Source organism: Agelaius phoeniceus, chromosome 21 (assembly GCF_051311805.1).
Source record: "Agelaius phoeniceus isolate bAgePho1 chromosome 21, bAgePho1.hap1, whole genome shotgun sequence".
NCBI lineage: Eukaryota > Metazoa > Chordata > Aves > Passeriformes > Icteridae > Agelaius > Agelaius phoeniceus.
This window is the reverse complement of record NC_135285.1, coordinates 347,583-366,995: the sequence shown is the minus strand read 5'-3', so window position 1 is coordinate 366,995 and position 19,413 is coordinate 347,583. Positions and strand designations below refer to the sequence as shown.

At 59.0% G+C, this 19,413-nt stretch overlaps 3 protein-coding genes across 6 annotated transcripts in view; 2 read left to right on the top strand and 1 right to left on the bottom strand.

Moving 5' to 3' along the window:
* Positions 1 to 3,271: 3,271 nt before the first annotated feature.
* Positions 3,272 to 8,554, top strand: LOC129128778 (POU domain, class 5, transcription factor 3-like). Its single transcript, XM_054646305.2, has 5 exons — positions 3,272 to 3,769; positions 5,310 to 5,421; positions 5,823 to 5,953; positions 6,463 to 6,627; positions 7,377 to 8,554. Exons 1-5 carry the CDS (start codon positions 3,272 to 3,274, stop codon positions 7,626 to 7,628), a joined length of 1,158 nt encoding a protein of 385 aa, XP_054502280.1. The 3' UTR covers positions 7,629 to 8,554.
* A 2,069-nt stretch (positions 8,555 to 10,623) lies between these two features.
* Positions 10,624 to 13,780, bottom strand: FUT7 (fucosyltransferase 7). The gene is made up of 2 exons (XM_054646306.2): positions 13,474 to 13,780; positions 10,624 to 11,966 (listed from the first exon to the last, which is right to left on the bottom strand). Exon 2 carries the CDS (start codon positions 11,920 to 11,922, stop codon positions 10,882 to 10,884), a length of 1,041 nt encoding a protein of 346 aa, XP_054502281.1. The 5' UTR covers positions 11,923 to 11,966; positions 13,474 to 13,780; the 3' UTR covers positions 10,624 to 10,881.
* A 2,883-nt stretch (positions 13,781 to 16,663) lies between these two features.
* ABCA2 (ATP binding cassette subfamily A member 2) overlaps positions 16,664 to 19,413 on the top strand; it is a 34,537-nt gene continuing 31,787 nt past the window's right edge. For all 4 annotated transcript variants that reach the window (XM_077189418.1, XM_077189416.1, XM_077189417.1 and 1 more), the window contains exon 1: positions 16,664 to 16,928. In XM_077189418.1, the coding sequence (XP_077045533.1) occupies positions 16,863 to 16,928 (66 nt within the window). In that variant the 5' untranslated portion in view covers positions 16,664 to 16,862. The remainder of the gene's footprint in view (positions 16,929 to 19,413) is intronic.

The window sequence follows — 19,413 nt, the reverse complement described above, 5'->3', positions numbered from 1 at the left end:
CCTACCACACATCCGGGCATGGAAGAGTCATTTGTCCAGGACCAAGGGCCCCTGATGCAGACATCCAAGGCCTTCAGCCCCCACCTCACTTCCCACAGCTGTAACACAATAGGGTGAACTTACTGGTGTGTTCAGGCACTGTGATGGTGTGGGTGACACTCACATTATAGCCCAGGGCCTTCATAATAAGGGGACAGAACTGGACCAAAACACCCTCTGTGATTTTCCCCAGGGCTAGGTGGGAAGCACTGACTCCATACTGTCCTCCTAGGCCAGCTGCAGCCCAGCAAGCTGTGCTGACAGGGACCAGATCAGCGTTCCTCCAGGCATGGGATTTCTGGAGATGAACCCCCTGTCCAGCCCTCCTTAGATGGTCCTGGAGTGGCCCCCCTCACCACAAGACCCTGGCCCACCACATGCAGGACTGCAGCCCCCCTTCGGTGGGCACTCAGGGGTATCCAGCACAACATCCCCAATGGCCCTTCCATCACCTGCTACAGAAAAGGGTGGCCTGACCATGAATAAAACATCATCCATGCTCATCCACTCTCTTAAAATCCCAAGCAGCTGGAGCCACACCAGCACACTCAGCAAAGGAAGGATGGGCAGATGTACATCTCAACCTACTCCAGCCTGCTGCGATCTCAGTGAGCCAGTAAAGCAGACGCATTTCTTTCTGCTCTCATTTTCTTAGTGGGATCCCACTGATCCCTGGCTGCCTTAGACAGAGCCAGGCCAAGCCTGGAACACTAGCAGGTTCCAGATATGGGCTAATGGAAGGATGCATCTATCAATCTCCTCTGGAGCAGGCAGAAGAGATGTGGTCAGTGGTGCTCGAAGACTCTACACAATAACTTCACACAGCCCCCCCCCCTCCAAATCACCCAAAATCATTGAAATGTATGGGGGGGACACACACACTGAGAAACCCCACTGACTCCTTCCACATCCCCCAGCTAAAACCATCACTGCCACAATGGGCCCCCGTGCCTACAAAGGGGCCGGTTCAAAGTCAACGTCTCCCTTCCCCTCCGTCTGTATATGAAAGGACAAGGAATGCGTTTGAGGGCCGGGGGGGGGGGGGGGGGTGTGGAGGGGGGGGGGAAGGGGGGGGTGGGGATGGGGGGGAGGGGGGCCTGGGAGGCTTCCCGAGGGATGGAGAGAAAAAGTAGGTTGGCAGGAGGAGGGGTCCAGCCCGGGAACAATAAATCAAAGGGAAGGGGAGTTACTGCCTAGCCAAGGAGCTTCTGAAACCCTGGGCCGCAGCAGGAGCTCGGGAGGAGCAGGGCTGATGGCTGCCATCGGGGTCCCGCAGAGAGATTTCCTCTGCCCGCTGGCAGTGGGGCAGGCAGCAGCATAACAGGCAGTGGACAGGTCTGCCCGCACAGCACTGGGTTCAGCCTCCTCTGCAGCACGGTAAAGTTAGTCCCTTGGCAGATTGAATCCAGCCCCTGCCGGGGAAGGTGCTTCACCATTCTGGGCATGGGACCCCCGAGGTCCAGAAGCCACAGGGCTTACTCAGGGCTGCCCATGTCCGCACTAACAGGGTTTTGGATCCTCAGTTCATTTTCCTGGGGCTGCCCTCCCTCCTGGAGCAGTCTGGCATAGCCTGGATGGGCAGCCTGGTACATGTCCTGCCAGGCATCAGGAACAGACTTTAATTTCAGCTCATCCATCGGGCCATTTTTTTTCCTAAGAGGAATATCATCAGGAAGCTTAGTTGTTCCACTTCCCCTGACATGCAGCAGTGCCATGTGCTGGGCCAGGGACTGCTGCTGGCATTGTGGATACCAGTCCCTAGATGCCAGTCCCTGGATGCCAGCTGTGGGTATGTGTCTTTGTCTGCCAGCCCTTGGGTGCCTGTCCTAGGGCATCGCTCCCCGGGTGCCAGTCCCCGGGTTCCAGCCGCCTCAGCAGCCAAAGCAACTGCTTCATGAACAGCATTAAGCACCTTCCCTGAGTTCCCCCGCCCACAGCCCCATTCCCATCCCGTCGCGGGGGAGGCTGCTCCAGCCTATCTCCTGGCCATATCTTCAGTGCGAGACGGCTGCAGCTCCCGGTAATCCGGGTTAATAAACAGGCAGCAGTGTCGGCAGCGGGATAACTCCCTGCCTTGCTCCGGCTGGGATCACGGGGTGCTGGCAGAAAAAGCACTCCTCGCGTTGCTCCAGCTGAAGTCAGGGGGTGCCCACCCATGCTGTTGGTACCCGCCAGTATGCAGGAAGTGGCATCGGGCAGAGCCAAGCAGAGGCTGATGCCATGGCAGTGTTAAGATGGGGAAGCTGAGCCAGGAGGGAAGGAAAGAGGAAATGACTGGAGCCGAGCCAGCCCTGGTGAAGGCCCATTGTGAAGGGCAGTGTGAAGGGAAAGTCTTTAAGACAGAAAATATGGAGCGTGCTTTAATGTGGAGCCAATGGACACAATAGTTGGGGCTACAATTCCTTCCCCGGCAGCACACTTTGAGCTCTGAGGTCCCAGGGACAGACATGCTTCTGCAAGCCACAACCCTTCTCTGCAGAGTGAGAAAGAGGAGAGGAATGGTGAGACTGTAAGGGGCCTCGAGAGCCTCAGCTCTGTCCATGCTCCCCAAGAAGCTAAGGCTCAGTAAAGAAGATCAGGCATTAAGAGGGGCAAGAGGTGATGGTCAAGCCCTGGACCACCCCTGCTGCTGCACGATGACACTGGCACCTCGCGGCTTGTCCTCTGTACTGGGGACAAGTGGCTGCCACAGCTGGATGGGCTGCCCTCACACCAGCCCCTGGCTCCGGTTCATGCCTCCAATATCTCCCCAAAGCCATCCAGTTTCTTGTCTAGACTCCGCAGCGCTGGGGGTTGCCAGGTGTGAAGACCCGTGGCTGCTGCTGTCCTAACACGGGCGCGGTGCCCTCCGAACAGCGTGGGGCCGGAGAGGTTGCGGGGGACGTGGGTGTCCTCGAGTCCCCCGGGATTGGAGAGGGTTGTGAGCCCCCGCGGCAAGATCGGTGTCCTCCCCCTCCCAGTCCCATCGGGGCCGCCCCGTCCACCTCTCCGCCGGCGCTGGGTGCGGGCCGGCGCAGCCCCCTCCCATAGCACCTTCTCTCCGTGCCCCCCGCCCCCCTGGGGGATCAAGTTCACGCCCGACCCACCGATGCGGGGCCCAATGGGGCCGGGGCCCATCTCCATCCGACCCGGCCCGTCCCCTCCACTCTCAGAGGCCCCAGCGGCGCCCCAGGAGTGAGGCAGCGGCCGGCAGCCCCCGCATGGAGCCCTAGGGCAGCGGGCGGCGGGCAGCATGTTCAGCCCGGACGGGGGGCTGCCGGCCGCCCCCTTCGGCCTTCTGACCGATGCCGGACCTCCCTTCCCCCGCGGCAGCTTCGACGGAGCGCCCGCTCAGCCGCTCTTCTTCCCCTTCGCCGCCACCGCCGAGCCCGAGCCCGCCCGCGACCCGCCGCCGGCCCGCGCCTGGCTGCCCCCGCCCGTCCCCGCGCCGCCCGCCAAGGTGGAGGCGCGCCCGGGCCGGCCCTGCAGCCAGCCCGAGCCCGAGCCCCGCGCCGCCGCTTGCTGCGGCCCGGCCTGGCCCCCCCCGCCCTGGGCCGGCCCGGCGCCCTCCGGCCCCGCCGCCCTGCCCGGGCCGCCCTTCCCTGGCCCGGCTGCCCCTGCCTTCCCTGGCCCCCAGCTCTGCCCCTCCGCGCTGCAGCCGGGCTCCGGCGGCCCGTCGGGGCTGGGCAGCAGCGGCAGCTCCAGCGGCGCCGCCAGCGAGGGCGGACACTCCAGCGACAGCGGTGAGGAGGTGAGACCCGACGGGCCGGGGACGGGGCGGGTTGCCCTGCCCCGCTCCCGCCGTCTGCACACGGTGTGCCCCTGGGGCTTTCCTTCCCGTCTGGAGCCACGGTTCACCGCCCCGTCGGCAGGAGCTGCCCGGCTGCTCTCGTTTACCGCCGAGACCTGCCGGTGCCACCTGTCGGGGCCCGCCGTCGGGAGTCCCCGGTAGAAGCCCTGACCCAGCGCTGGGGCTCGTCCCGCATGTGTCAGAGTCTCCGCAGGGGGAGAGCCTTGGGGAGGCTGCTTTGGGGTAAGATAGGGAGTTTTAGGAACTTGGGAGAGCAGCTTTCCGTACGCGATGCGGCGGGGCCGTCCCGGGTAGCGATGTCGAAGGTCGGCTCCGGCGTGATACTCGGGGCAGCGCAGCGAGGTCACCGAGGGCTCCTGGCCACCCCCCTCAGTCCCCTTCGGTCGGCTGCGTCCCCGGCCGCGGCTCCCGGAGCTCCACGGGCACTGACGTTTGCTGGGGCAGAGACAGCCCGGAGATGAGGGCGGGAGGAAGACGGGGGCAGCAGGGCTGGTTCCCGGCACGACTAATTTTGTGGTTTGGGCTAATTTTAATATTTAATATTTTACAATGTTGACGTGTCACGATCCCGCCCCGGGGAGAGCAGCGGCGGCCGATGTCGGGGACTGGCCCCTGACGGGCTTGGGGAGGATTCGCACTACCGCCAGCGGGTCGCAGCTGCGGGAGGTCCCACGCCACGATCGATACGTGTGTGTCCTCGGGCCGCAACCGGCCGCTCTGGAAGGGAAGTGGTCATGAATGGCATTTTCTAGCTGCGGGACGGTGATCTGGGACGGCATCCCTCCACGGGAGGGATGCTCTTGAGTTTACCGGTGCTGATTATACTCCAGAAACTACTAGCCGTGGCTCGGTGACAGGAAAAACTCCTGAAGAACCCGAAACCCCGCTGAAAACGTAAATTGGGTAAAAAGCTTCATAATGACCCCGTTGACGCTTTAGGCTGTTTGGCAGGAAGGTGGGAAGCGCCTGGGTAGCCGCTTGCCAGAACGAAAGAGCTGCCTGGTAGCAAAGAGGCGCTTAAATTTAACGCGGCTCAGGGGCGCGTTTTGTCTCTCTCTCCACGGGAGTCTTTTCCCTGCTCCGTACGTAGGCGGGAGAGAGACTGGTGAGGGGCTGCCTCAGCCCGAGAGCCATGGGGAAGTAAATCGGACAAACCTGGGACTCGGCCAACGTGATCATTGGTGCTGCCTCTGGCCAGGTCAAGGAGGCGCGAGCCAGAGGAATAAAGGAACATTTCCAAGGCGTGTTGAGGCAGAGCAGGAGCTCTTGGTGCCCTTGTGCTACCCTTGTCCGCCGCCGCGCCAGATTGGGTGGAGCCGAGCAGTGTGCGTGATCGGGGTGGGTCCTGTGTGAGCTCGGTCGGTGTCAGTGCTCGAGGGCTCAGCCGAACCCTCTTCTGCCGCTGTCCTTCGGGAACCCAAACAGACCCCGGACCCTGGGCACGACTTGTCCCTTCTCAGTGTCTTTCTGCCCTTGCCAGGATGCGCCAACCTCAGGAGAGCTGGAGCAGTTCGCCAAGGACCTCAAGCACAAGCGCATCATGCTGGGCTTCACCCAGGCTGACGTGGGGCTGGCACTGGGCACCCTCTACGGTGAGGGGTCGGGGGTGGCGGGGGGAGGAAAGGCCCTTGTGTTACCCCACAGCCGGTGGGAAGGGAGAGGCCCGCGAGGGATTTGAAATCACTTGGGATAATGATTTCTGCTCCTTAACGACCTGCAAAGGAGGCATCAATCTCCAGTCCTGGGCTGGGGCTCCCAGAGGGGTATCTACAGATCTGCGGTGAGAAGCTTCGAGCTCACGGGAACTGGTTTAAAATAGCTACAGTTGCTTATTGAGACGTATTTCAGGGCTTTAAATCCCTGTTGAAGGAACAGGAAGAATGCCGTTCCTGGTCTCCCAGGAACAGGGCAAGCTTGGGGGTGGTGATCCTGGGATGCTGCTGGCGAGGGAAGCTATGTGGTGTGTAATGCCCTGCCTGCCTTGGCCGTGCAGGGAAGATGTTCAGCCAGACAACCATCTGCCGCTTCGAAGCGCTCCAGCTCAGCTTCAAGAACATGTGCAAGCTAAAGCCGCTGCTGCAGCGCTGGCTCAATGAGGCGGAGAACACGGACAACATGCAAGAGGTGCAGGGCTGAGGGGGCTGGGAGCCGGGTACCTGCAAGCCCTGAGCCACAGATTCTCCTTCCTCTCCCACGTGCTTTCAGGGAGAACAGAGAGGAACAGAAGGCATCTTGTGGCACAGCACCATCTTGCTGCATGGCTTAAGTCTGGCTTGAGGGCAAACCACTGGGTATCACCTCCTGTCAGGCCTGGGGGGAGGAAGCCCAATCCCCCTGCAGACATGTTGTGGTTGTGACAGCTCCCATTTTGAGTAGCCAGGTCCTGCTGGAATCTCAGATAGACAGATTGTGCGGCTTGCGCTCCCTGGGGGGGATGCAGAAAGATATGTCCAGCCTCACTGCTGGCAGTGCTGGGACACTGGGAATGGCCCCAGTCACAGTGGAATGATGCTCAGTGGAGAGTCACAGGGACACAGTCTGTGCCCCAAGCTCTGCAGCCAGCTACATGTGTTCCAAGCCTGGTGGAGACTCTTCCACCTGGTAACAAAACATATTCCCTCTCTCATTCCCAGATGTGCAATGCAGAGCAAGTACTAGCCCAAGCCCGGAAGAGAAAACGCAGGACCAGCATCGAGACCAACGTGAAAGGGACGCTGGAGAGCTTCTTCCGCAAGTGTGTGAAGCCCAGTCCCCAGGAGATCTCTCAGATTGCTGAGGACCTCAACCTGGACAAAGATGTAGGTTGGGAGGGTGGGGAGGATGGATGCCCTAATGATGCCAGCTCCTGAGAGTTTGATACTTTAGCTCAGAGCAAAAATGAAATGCACATGAAGAGATGTAAAAAAACTGCCCTTTAGCTGTGCCAGACAGTTAGGATATATATGGCTCATCAATATGAAAAAGGAAAATCCACTTGGTTCTACAGAAGACTTTGGTTCACAGATTTAACATTTAAAACTTCAGAGAGACAAAAATAGTTCCCAGACCCAACTACAGGCATCTGTGTTTGTGTGTATGTACATAAATATATCAAAGTAATCGATAAAAGTAATCATTTGATACTAATTTATCTCCTAAGAAGTTGATTTTTGATCCCAAGAACCTACGTGGATAGTTACAATGTTTTTCTTCTGAAATGGAAATGCACCAGAAGAGACAAACCACAACCCACTAACAATGCACAAGTTTGCACACTGGCTTCATCTGGCTATGCTACCAGCCTTTGGAGAGCAGCCTTTCTTTTGATTTGTTATCTTCTTTCCTATTTAACATTTGCCATTTTTGTCATCTCTCAACTCTGGAAGCAGTGGGAAAATGGTCATGGCTGAAGTTTGTTTCAGCTGAGCCTAGCCAGGAGTTGTGACAGGGAGGGGGCTACACTGGCAGGTTGGGGTGCTGTGGAGATGCCACCAGCAGAAGGGTCTCCTTGTCACCCACATGGTGTACCTGGGTCAGCCCTTATCCTTCTCTGTCTCCCTTCCCACAGGTGGTCCGGGTCTGGTTCTGCAACCGGCGTCAGAAAGGCAAACGGCTGCTGCTGCCCTATGGCAACGAGGCAGAGGGGATGATGTATGACATGAACCAGCCCCTGGTGCCCTCCACTCTGCCCATCCCAGTGACGTCCCAGGGCTACAGCCTGGCACCCTCCCCTCCTGTCTACATGCCGACCTTCCACAAAGCTGAGATGTTCCCACAAGCGCTGCAGCCTGGGCTCTCCATGAGTAACAGTGGCCACTGAACCAGGGGCTGTGGGCTCACTGCAGGTGGGCTGGTGCTCTGAAGCAGCCCCCCTTGCCTTTGGCTCACACAGGCATAGCCCTGCTTCTGCTTGCTGGGCTGATGTGTGCGGCTTTTGGGGTACAAGGGGCTGAGAGCTTGACCCAGGGATGGTGCCTGCTCTCCGCAGATGCTCCCAGCCCTTCCCTGTTATATGAGCTTACTGGTCCCAGCAGCGTTGGCCCTTGCCCCGACTTCTCCTGGGGCCAGCTCCTCCTGCCCTACTGCACCCTCTGAAGCCACATGTGCCCAGTGCTCTTGAGCCCGTACCTGGCCCCAGCCCAGCCGCTCTCCTGCAAGACGCAGAAAAAAATATTTTTTAGATTTTGGGAAGGGTGGGGGGAGGTGGCGGTTTTATTATTTTTTAAAAGGTTTTTGGTTGTAGTTTTTAAAAAGCAAAAATTTTTGTAGTGATCTAGTTTCCCAGGTGTCTCCTTCTGCCCTGTCATTTAGAGAAGGGCTGGGGTGCCATGCCCAGGGCCAATGGCTCTGGTGGCTCTGCCCACCCTCCTGGGCGGCCAGGATGAGCCAAGGGCTGGGGCAAGGGGAGAAGGGGAGCCCCCTACCACCCCTCACCCTGTGGCACAAGAGAGCTTCACTGCTCTGTGGGGCAGCTGATAAAGCTTGTTCGGGACAGGGGGTCCTCCCCAGTGCTTTGTGCCCAGCATCACCCCCAGCCCCCCTCCACTCTCCAGCCTCTGTCCCCCAGCCCAGCTGCCCAGAGACCACCTTTCCCTGGAGGGCCCAGCCCAGGGGGCCTACACCACCCTTTCCATGCTGCTAGCACCCCACGCCTTCCAGCCTGCTGTAGTTAATGATGATTTTTATATTTTTTGTTCTTAATCACATTCCCTCTGGCAGTGAAATAAACCTCAGAGCTCTTTGAGGCAAGAATGAGTTAAACATTTCCTAGCCTTCCTCGCATCCCTGCTCCTGCAGCCCAGCAGTTGAGGGTTGGCTGCATGCAGGGGCACAACAGGGCCGGAGCAAGGCACCCTAAGAAGGTGGACATGTCCCTATCATTGCCAGCAACATTCAGCTCTTGGCTTCCTGCAGCTTGGCCTTCCTCCATGACTGGTGGCAGCTTGGCCCTGGAGTGGTACCAACTTGTCCGGGCTGTTGCCCCTCAAAGCAGAGGGGGTCAAAAGTGAAGGAAGGGGGTCATCTTCCACTCAGTTCAAGCTACTGGTTTGCTGTAACTGCTTCTGGGAAGGTTGGAAGCAGTGTGAGCTTACTTGTAGACTGCTCCAGCAGCTGTCAGGGACAGAGAAGGACTATGGGTGCAATGTAGCAGGGTAGGAAGTGAAGAGGTCTGGAAAGCTGGGGCTGTCCTCATTGTAGTATGGTGCTGACAGGGGAGGGATGGATGTTCCCATATGTGTGGTCCAGCTGAGGCAATCTCTGGTGGGGTGATAACAACCCAGCCATGCAGGTCCATTGGGCACTGGGAGCTGAACTGGTGAGAGCGGAGATGTCTGGGGGATGACTCTTCACTTTTTCCCACCACACTCTCTCTGTTGGCTTGCTCCCAGTCCATTCTCTCAAGGCCCCTTCCCCAACCAAACCTGTAGGGAAATTTGGAAAGCTCTGTTTTTTCAGCTTGATGGGTGATAGCTGGGGTTTTGCTCTCTAGGGCTACCTGGAATAGGGGCAATGAAGGCAGCTGCTCACAGGGCACCTTGGGACTCTGCAAAGGGCTGGGCTGGGCTAGATTCCAGCCTTATGGGGCAGGGCCCCTCTGCATCCCTGCTTGCTCCCCAGAGCCTCCTAGTCGCCTGCCCGCAGGGTAGGGGCACAGCCACGTGTGGCATCCATCGGAAACTGCCCCCTGTTGCTGCTGCCCAGTGCTGCCTGGCACTTTAGGGGTGCAGGAAGCCGGCAGGGTCAGGAGCAGAAATCTGAGACAGATGTAATCTGTCAAAGGTTTGCTTCTCTATCTGGTTTTCTGAATGCAGCCACACAAGAGCTGCAGCCCACCATGGGACCCCCACATCCTGCTACCCTGGCACCCTCTGCCCATGAGTACCCAGCATCTGTCTGTGGGCACTGGCAGCCCCTCCCGTTCCGCTTCTGGTTGACCCAGAAAAAGCGGAAATCGGAAGCCACGGAAGTCAGAAGAGCACAGTGTGCCCATCCAGCTGTCACCTCACTGGGGCTGTGCCAGGGAAGGGATGTCCCCTCTGCTGACTCTGGGTGCTGCCAGTCCTGGGCGCCCAGCAGCTGGCAGGGTGGTAGAGATGGGGTTTGGTAACTTAAGGGCCACAGGAAAGAAAACTGGAAAGGAAGCTTGTGACAAAAAGAATTGTTTACATCAAGGGAGTTAAAGGCACCGAGTAGGGGCAAAGAGCAAGGGATGGAGCAGTAATGTCTTGCCCCTTGTCCTGGCGCTCAGCCCTGACAGCACCACCGATCTCAGATGGGTACTTGGGATGCTTGTGGTGCAGGGTGCCCTCTGTGTCAGGTGTGCAGGGTTTCCCCAGTGCAATGTGTGCATGTGCAAGTTGCCTTGAGACTGGCTTTGCTTCAGGGTTGTGCAAGCCTCCGGAGGAGGCTGTCAGCTCACCGGCTTCCTGTCACAGCAGGGAGGGAGTGACAAACCACAGTGTCCCTCTGCCTGCCTGGCAGCACTGAGATTGCTCTGAGAGCATCCGCTGTCCTGTGGCTCCTCACTGGCACAGTGGCACCCATGGCTCAGGGGTGGGGGACAGGAAATGGGTGTTACCAGGAAGAGGGGGAGCAGATGCTGTCCTTCCTCCCTGGCCATGGGGTAATGGACCCTCCTGGGTTGATGCCCACTCCTCCAGCCTAGCCACAAATGTCACCACAGGGCCTCTGCTGCCATGACTTTGGCACTCAGCAGGTGCTGGCAGGGACATTGAGGATCATAAGAGAAGGCTAGGGAGCCCTGAACCACCCACCACCCTCCTGACCTGCCCACACCACAAGCACAGCCTCAGCAGCACTATGCCATTTATTTCCAAAGCACCTTCTGGTCCTGCCAGCACCCTGGCAATGTGTTCGGTGTTAGGTTGGGGTGATAAGTCCTGTTTCACAAGAATTGAAGTCATAGGGAGTTGCTTGAAGTCGCAGTGTGACAACAGCTGGGTTAGGAGGAGAGTGGGGGTTCCTGTCCTTGTTTCACATCCTGTGTGCAGGTGAGTGCCTCACACACCTCCCACCCCTGCCTGCATTCATCCCAAGGGTCCCAGCACACACTAGGAGTTGAACCAGCTCTGCAGGTCAGGATAGAGGTGGCCATGGGGCAGGTGGGGGTAGGCCGTGCAGATGGCACAGATCCGCTCCCTCCAGTCAGTGTAGAGTTTCACACTGAACCTCCTCTGCCAGGCAAAGAACTGCTGGTAGCGGCTGGAGTTCATGGTCTTCAGGAAAGTGGCCAGCTCCTCCAAGGAGCCAAAGTCGTTGACATGGATGAAGGAGTCTGCAGGAACAAACTGCTCATAGTTGGCCCTGGATGGCCCCAGCACCACAGGCACGGTGCCGGCCAGCAGTGAGTTCCTCCAGAGTTTCTCTGTGATGTAGTCCCGATGGATGGAGTTCTCAAAGGCCAGGTAGAACTTGGACTTGGATATTGTTGACAAGAGGCAGTCCTTGCAGAGGGGCTTGTTGTTTGCTTTCCCATATATATTCACATGGAGGTACCTGGAGAGGTTTTTGTAGACTTCGGCTCTTTTCTGAGTCCTGTGGTAGTTGCTGATAACCCAGGACACCAAGTTGGTTTTTGCAGGGATGTTCACAGTGGCTGACCGGTTGGGCACAAGCTTGCCATAGGGGATGAAGATGTCCGAATCCTGTCTGTAGGTCATCACCCAGTTGAAGGTCTTGTTCCATGCTGCTAGAGCTCTAGTGTTGGAGGGAGACTCCAGGGACACCCATACCCAGTTCTGCCCTGGCAGCCTCTTGGGTAGTTTGTCCCGGCCAGGCTGGAGCCTGGAATGGGGGAACACCACCACATCGGCCTGGTGCAGGAGCTGCCGCTCTGTGGTGAGCTGGCAGCCTGTGATGCTGTACAGCTCACGGCACACGTCTCTGCTGACATTGGGGACCTGCTTGGAGGGCCATTCCCACACTAGGATCATCAATGGCTCCCTGTGTTTAGACTCTTCTCCAGAGCCCTTGGAGGGGTCGAGGAAGAACCTCAAGTTCCAGAGGGTGGTTACAAACACCCCAGCAGTGACCAAGGCTTTCACACCAGGCCGTCCCCATGGTGACCATCGCAACGGCAATGCCCAGGGCATGCTGGTGGGTTGGCTATCGCGTAATCGAGTGACAGAGCTGACACCTGTGAGAGAGGAGAGGCCCCCTGAGGACCATCAGCTTGGCTTGCCAGGGACGAGGGGTGATGGGGAGGCACTGTGGCCAGAGGGGGCGGAGAAAGGGCTTCTTCATGAAGCCTAGGCCTCAGCATCACCCCAGGACCCTCTGCTTCCCTGTGCCACAAAGTTCCCCATGTATGTGCTTTCACCCCAGGGCGGCCTTTGATAATGCTTTTGTAGTCCCTTGTGACCTTTGGGGGAGCACAAATGCTGCTGGGAGGTGCAGAGTTGATGGGAAGTAGCCACCTGTGCCCCTCTGCCCTGCCTGGCTGGCCCCACTACAGACAGTCTTTGCTTGCTCTGTGCCTCAGCTTCCCCACCGGACACACAACCACAGTCTCAGTCCTTCTTGCTTTGCCCAGAATAGGTCAAACCTGATATGCAGCCAGCCTTGCCTCTGCTGTGCACCAAAGGACAAGAGGGAATGTCCCAGTCCCACCTGAATAGCCCCATGGTGACGCCTTAGCTGCGAAATGGGGTGACTGACTCTGAAGTCCAAAACTCTGACAAGGGCCAAGTTTGGCAGTGCCCTGCCCAAGGAGTGCCCACTCACCCCAGCATTCTCCTGTGACAATGGCAAGGAAATTGCCAAGCTCGAGGTGCCCTCCCCAGGTCAGGATGCACTCCCCCGTCCCTAAGGGCATCAGGAGCCCCAGCAGGCTGGGGCCCAAACACTCATATTTAGGATGTCAGAGATACCCAGTGCCCCACTGTGTGAGCACAGAGGAGAGAGAGGACAAGGGAGAGCAGAGAGGACAGTGCAGCACTTGGGGCTGCCACTGGTGGGGCTCAGCTTGCAGGCACATGGGCCCCCCAGCTGTGGGATGCTCACCCTGCCAGGGTGCCCATCTGCCTGCCTCGGGCTTCTGTAGTTTAAGCAGCAGCCCTGCTGGGAGCAGAGCAGTGGCAGAGGTGGACAGGGAGATGGTTGGCTGCGCTGGGGACTAGCCACCAGCTTAAGCCCCCTCTGGAGGGCTGGTCCCACTGCAGGGCTCAGAGCATTCAGTACCAGAGGTGGTTTCTCCTTTTGTGGAAACCTCTGGAAACGTGTGGGCTGCCTGAGCCCTGCTGCCAGCTGGGGCTGAGCCAGTGCCTCCAGTATTGGGGTCTCCTGGAAAACAGTGCCCTACTTTCCCACCCACTGCAGCACTGCAGCTTGGCTGCAAAAAAATCCCTTCCCCACCTTGGCCCACTCCATCTGTCCTGCTAAAATGCATGAGCTAAGTTTAAGCTCCAGACAAATCTGGCATGGGAAGCAGAAAGGGATGGGAAAGCATTGCTGGTTCTCTGTACTGCACATCAGTGCTGCAGGTCTCTGTCCCCAGCAGCAGGAATGTTGTTTCTGTTTTGGGGATGTTGCCCCCATTTTGGGGATGCTCTGAAAGGAAAACCCCTGCTGTAGCAGTGGCAGGGGCCAACCCATTTCTCAGCCCCTCTCCCCTCAGTGGTCAGTAATGTTGGACTCAGACTTACTGTGGTGGAGGTGTGCGAGGTGCCAGATTCGTCTGCCTGGGTGCTGCTGGGCTGGGGCACTTGAGGGCTTCCTCTTTTTTCAGTTTTGTCTTGTCCCAGCCCCACAGCAGGTCCTTCCTGCCCCATGTGTCAGCTGGCACACCCCGCTCCCAGCACTTCCCCTGCATTGTGCTGGGGGGTGGGTACCCTGTGACTGGGTGGGTGCCCCATGGCTGGGTGGGTACCTTCTGGCCAAATGGGCACCCCATAGCGGGTGCATGGCCCAGAACAAGATGGGTGCCCCATGGCTGGGTAGGTGCCCTCAGCTTTGACGAGGTGCCACCCATCTGCCACCCGCAGCTTAGTTGCAAACAGGATATCAACTCCCACTGACTCATCCTGAAACCATCAACTAACAGCCCCAAAGTGCCACTGAGCTCTGGGCACACTCCTGTCTGGGATTTTTCCTGCCAAAAGGGGAAGCAGGCACGTGTGAGCCTCAGCAGTGTGTACACAGAGAGCTGCCTTCTCTGCCCCTGCCCTAGTTCTGCTCTGCTCTCTGTCCAGCGCAGTTTTGTCCTTTGCTGGCATTGCTGTTCAGGACCCAAGTCTCCATGAAAGCCCTGGCAGGCAAAATGAGATGGGGAAACTGAGGCAGAGGCAAGAGAGGAGCATTGAGGTGTGCAGCACTGTCCCTGAAGCTGGTAAGGGTATGTCCTACACCTTGGCACACACAGAGCTGGGAACAGGGCTCCGAACTGCTCCCTGGGGGTTCTCAGGCTGCTCCCGTACCCCTGGGGTCTGCACTCTCAATCCTGCTGGCTGCCAACCTCTTGGGATCCCTGTTGGGTACAATGCCATGCCACCATGCCACAGTATATCAGGGCTCTGTGGTTTCACTGACACCCCAGGAATCCTCAAAGGCCAACTGCAGCCCCAAGGGAGGGTGTTCCTTCTTCCACAGCCATGTCAATTTCCTGTCATCTTTTCTCACTCCTTTTCTGCATTTCTTCCCCTGCATGATTGAGAGCCCAGATACTACAGTCCATTCCCAGGGCACCATTCTGAGCCTTGCCTGTCCCAGCCTTGCTGCCTGTGGTCAGTAGTCCCTGCCTGGCTGGAGTATTCAGCATCATCCTGCTGCTGCCCCCTAGCTTGAGAACCCAGGGCCACATGGGCTGGGGCCATTCCCCTCCATGGAGGACAGCACTGGAGACAGCATTTCCATAGGGTATTGAGGATGGCTGGTAGAGCAGCAGGGAGCTTTTCCTTGGCACCCAATAGCTATCATGTGCGGGTGCTGCCCCAAGACACCCTGTGTGCAGGGACAATGCCCTGGGAGGACTCGCAGCCAGTGGATCCATACACTGTGACCCTGTGGACAAAGGGACATGGCTCTGAGCCAGGCAGGGAGCCAGGGCCAGTGCTGTCTGGGTGGGTTGGGCAGAGATCAAGGCCAGAGGCCAGGCCATGAGACCATCAGGAATGCTGGACAGCACCAGCACAGAGCAGAGAGAAGTATATGCGTGTGGGTACTGCCATCTGCAGATGACTTCATACAGAGACAGGAGCCTGGCCACCCCACAAAGGAAGTCCCCTGAGAGGAGCTCAGGGGTCCATGTTCCCAGGTCTTCAGGACCTTTTGTCCATGGAGGAGATGGGCCACAAGGTCTTTGGAGCGTCTAGACCAGGGAGGGGTTGGGCCTTGGGCATCAGGCCCTGGGTCCTTGGAGGATTTTTGCCACAGTGTCTCCAGGACTGTGCTGTCTCGTGGTGCACTGCTGGGTCTGTCTCTTGCTGGCTTCTTGGGGTTTCCATGGCCATGCCAAACAGAAGAGCAGTTGTGAAGCTCCCCAGGACCCACCCAGGGGCAGCAGGAGGGAAAGTGCAGGAGACCCAGGTCAGGGCTTTGACCCACCCATGGGTCCCCACACTGTGCCACTCCAAGTTGGGACCGACTCTGCTGCAGGACAGGGGCTTGCAGATGCTCCTTGTGTGGGCTGTGGGCAAACCATGCACAATTCTTTGTGAGGAGTCTAGGGTGACTGCATCCTTCCTTCCCCAGGGACCTAGGAAAAGCCTAGCTCCCCTTAATTCTGGGCATCTCTGCTGCCTGTAGCCCTGCCCGTGCACCCAGCAACCCTCACAAACCACTCTCACCAGAGCAGGGAGCTGGGCACACAGAGCCTCTCCACCACCACATCACCAGGAATCCTTTGTCCTCCTGGACCTCAGCAGTGTTTTGCCCAGAAGTTTGGGGAATAATGCTGCTTTGTGTTGGACAAGGGGAGCTTTTGTTAGCCCCGGGCAGCTGCCAAGGGGCCTGCCCTGAGCACAGGCACCCTTGGCAGCACCACTGCGGCTGGGACAGCCAGAGAGGGATTCACTGCTCCTGGCCACACTTGGCCCATGAAGAGCATGGAGAATGAGATGGTTACAGAGAGCTGGAGGAAAGGAGAGGGAAGAGGGAGAGAAGGCTGAGGAAGAGCAGGAAGAGGGAGGGACAGGTGGGAAATGGAGAGAACCAGAGGAAAAGGAAAAGGGAGGGAAAGAAGGATGGGGGAATGGATGAAAGCAAGGCCAGATGGAAAGAGGAAAAGATGGCAGGAAGGAGGAAAGGAAAGAAGAAAGGATGGAAGGAAGGATAGATGGACAGATGTAAGGAAATGTGGATAAGAGGAAGGATGGATGAATGGCAGGAAAAAGGATGGATGGAAGAAGAGTGGATGGGATTAAGGAGGAGAGCTGGCCTGATTCAGTCCTTACTGCTGAAGGCATCCAGCCCTAGGTTCAGAGCTGACAGGACACAGATGTGGCAGCAGGTTGGTCCTTCCAAAAACACCCGTGGACGCCCCAGCACATGCCTGTGGGACAGGTCAGGCAGGAGCAGGGTGGGCAGCGTGCAAGAGAAAGGACAGCCGTGGCACCCTGGTGCACAGGTCCCGCATCCACGGGCTAGTCCTTCCTGTTCTGGGGGAGCACCAGGGGCAGAAGCGCGGAGGTGATCAGTGTATGGTTGAGGGGCGGGAGGGTGGCGGCTCGAGGGGAGCGAGGATTCCCCGGCCCCTGGGGCAGCAGCTCCGCTCTGCGCAGTCAGTACCGAGGCCACTGTTGCCGGGATAAGCCGGGCCCGGGCCGCGCTGTGCCGGGGCCGCCGTGCGGGCGGAGCGGGCGGGTTCGGCGGCGCCTTTAAGGGGCGGCCGCCGCGGGCCGGGGGTGGTGCTGTGCAGCGCAGGGTCGGGGCGGGTGCGGCGGAGCCAGGCCTGGGCCGAGGCCGCTTCGCTTCCTTGCAACCCACGGCAAGCAGTAGACGCCGGCTGGGAGGGGATGGCGGTTGGCGGGGGGTGACCCCGGAGCTGAGCGCGACGCGGCCCTTTAGCGGGGCCGACCCGACCCGACCCGACCCGACCATGGGGTTCCTGCATCAGCTCCATCTTCTGCTCTGGAAGAACGTGACACTGAAGCGGCGGAGCCCGGTGAGCGGGGGCGGGGGGGGCCCTGCAGCCCCGAGGGGCGAGGCCGGGTTCCGCGCGAAAGTGGTGCCGGAGGGTTCCCCCAGTCCCTCGGCCCGGCGGTGTCCGCCTGCCTCGGGCCGCCCGTGCACGAATCCTCCGGCCCAGCGCGCCCCTGGGCCTCTGTGTGGCAGCAACAGTTGGGGCTCTCCCGCTTCGCTGTCGTGTCCGTGAGGCCACCCGGTCCCGGGGGCCGCAGGAGGAGGGGGGCTGGATGTCGCCTCCTCGGGGTGGGATCGCTCCCCGAGCCCCGATACCCACCGGGTATAAATAGGTTCTCAGTCCATATGTGGGTCGGAGCCGCCTATCTTCCGTGGGCTGTAGAAAAGGCAACTTCGTGGGGTTAGGGGCCGGGGGGCTGGTGTGTGTCCCTCCCGGGCTGGCAGAAGGGGCAAGATGACATCGACCGTGCTGGGGCCTCGGGGCCACTGCCGCCCTGTCGCAGGCTCCCTGTGTGGGGTCATCCATCGGCCCCCCGTGGGATCCTGCACTGTGGGCCGGGGGTGGGTGCGCGGCCCGAGGGAGCCGGTTATTTTTAGCGGCTGGGGGAGGGGAACGAGCTGCTGCTCGCAAGCTGGCATCGCTTTTCTTTTCCCTTCCCAATTATCCCGCAGGCCCGATCCTGCTGTTCCTCACCGGCAGCCACCAGCCCCAGACCCCGTATCCCGGTAACCGGAGCAGCAGAGGCTCCTGTGACAGGACCAGGCATGAGCCTGGCGCTGCAGGCAGGTTTCCCTGGACTGACAGCCCTGGTGCCCCCAAAATGGATGAGGGGGATCATGCTGTTTGGCTGAGTCATCTCCCCTCTTTACCCTTAGCAGAGTTGCATGGCCACGGCAGGGGCTGTGCCAGACCCTTGCCTGCAAGGATGAGCAGCCTGGCACGGCTGGGCCCTGGCACACACCGGCTGACCTGGCCTTGGCTTCCATGGCCATTGGGTTACAGAGTGGGGGTGCACACAGCTTTTGGGGATCCATTTCTCCGTGACCCTCCCTACCAGCCCCGTGGGCAGTGTGGGGGTGCAGCACAGGAAGCTGTGGCCAGAGGAGGAGGATGAGGAGCCCAGGCCGCATCACCTCCATCTCTGTGGACTGTTGCTGGAGTGCCACTGCTTCAGGCAGGGTGGCAGGGTATGGAGCAGCCCATCCTTGCCCACCCAGCGATGGTGTGAGTGCAGGGGACCAGCTCTGAGCCAGGACGAGAGCTGGTCCCAGTGCCGCGGGTGCTCATGGATGGATCTGATGCAGTCCCTAGGACAGCTGTGCCCTGAGGATGCACGTGCCCTGTGTATGTCACCTCCCTCCTTGTGCTACTGCTGTGTGTGAATCCCAGAGCCACTTGGTGTCCCTGGTCTGCGCAGGGGCCATCATCCTGCCCACTCTGTGGGGAGCTCTGCCCTCTCGGAGTAGTGCTGGGCTGAGCTGCCAGTGGTGACTGGCCAGGGCAGAGCCAAGCCCTGTGTGGTGGCTGTGCCTGGCACTCAGCAGTGGGTTCCCCAGTGCAAGTCTGTCCTGGCAATAGCTACAGATGAATGTTTCACTATGAGAAACCAGCTCCCACTGGGGTGATCTTACTGCAGCAGCCAGAGGCTGGGGGACTGGAGCAGCTGCTGCCCCTGGTGTTCACCCAGGAGCAGGCAGAGTTGGGAGTTGCTGGGCTTCTCCCAGTCTCAGAGAAGGAGTGTGGGCACAGCAGCTGCCTTTTGGTCCATCCTAGTGCTGCAGGTGCTCCCCTGGGGTCAGTCCTTGCCACCATGTGCTCCCCTCCCGGCAATAGGTGGAGTAGCAAACCCAGTACTGCAGGGTAGGGTGGGAAGCAGAGATCTCAGGTTTGACTGAGGGCTCTGACAACTGGAGCAGTTCTGTGTTCTGCCTATGAGTGTTGGTGGCCTGGGGGTGTCCCTATTGTCCCTGGCAGCAGGGGCTGTTCAGGAGCAGGATTGCAGTAGGGTACAGCCATGGTTTTGGGACAGACTTTATTCATGGTTTAGACAGACTTTCATATTCACAGGCAGACTTTATTCATTTATTCATAATTAATATTCATTATTTAGGTGAGGACTTGGCCAGGCCACTTATGGGTGGATGGTGGGTGCAGGGAGACCTGCAGCATGGCCAGGCACTGTCCCTGGTCAGTGGCACCTCTGTAAGGCCTTGTTCCCAGCCCATGGTGGCTTTGGGCCTTGCCTAGTGTGGCTGAGCTGTTCTAGGGACTGCTTTGGGGTTTGCCCATGACTTTATTCTTCCCAGAGCATAACCCTGGGATGATGGAGGTCTGAGCAGAACAGCATTGGTGGCTCTTGGTGGAGGGAAGCCCGAGCTGTGGGGTCCCTTGGAGGTGCCCATGGCAGCCCTGGGGATTGCTGGCTGTGCCTTGAATCTGCTGGGACAGGAATTGTTAAAGGATGGGCTCTCCCATGACTTTGATATCTGGTTTAAACCTATGTTAG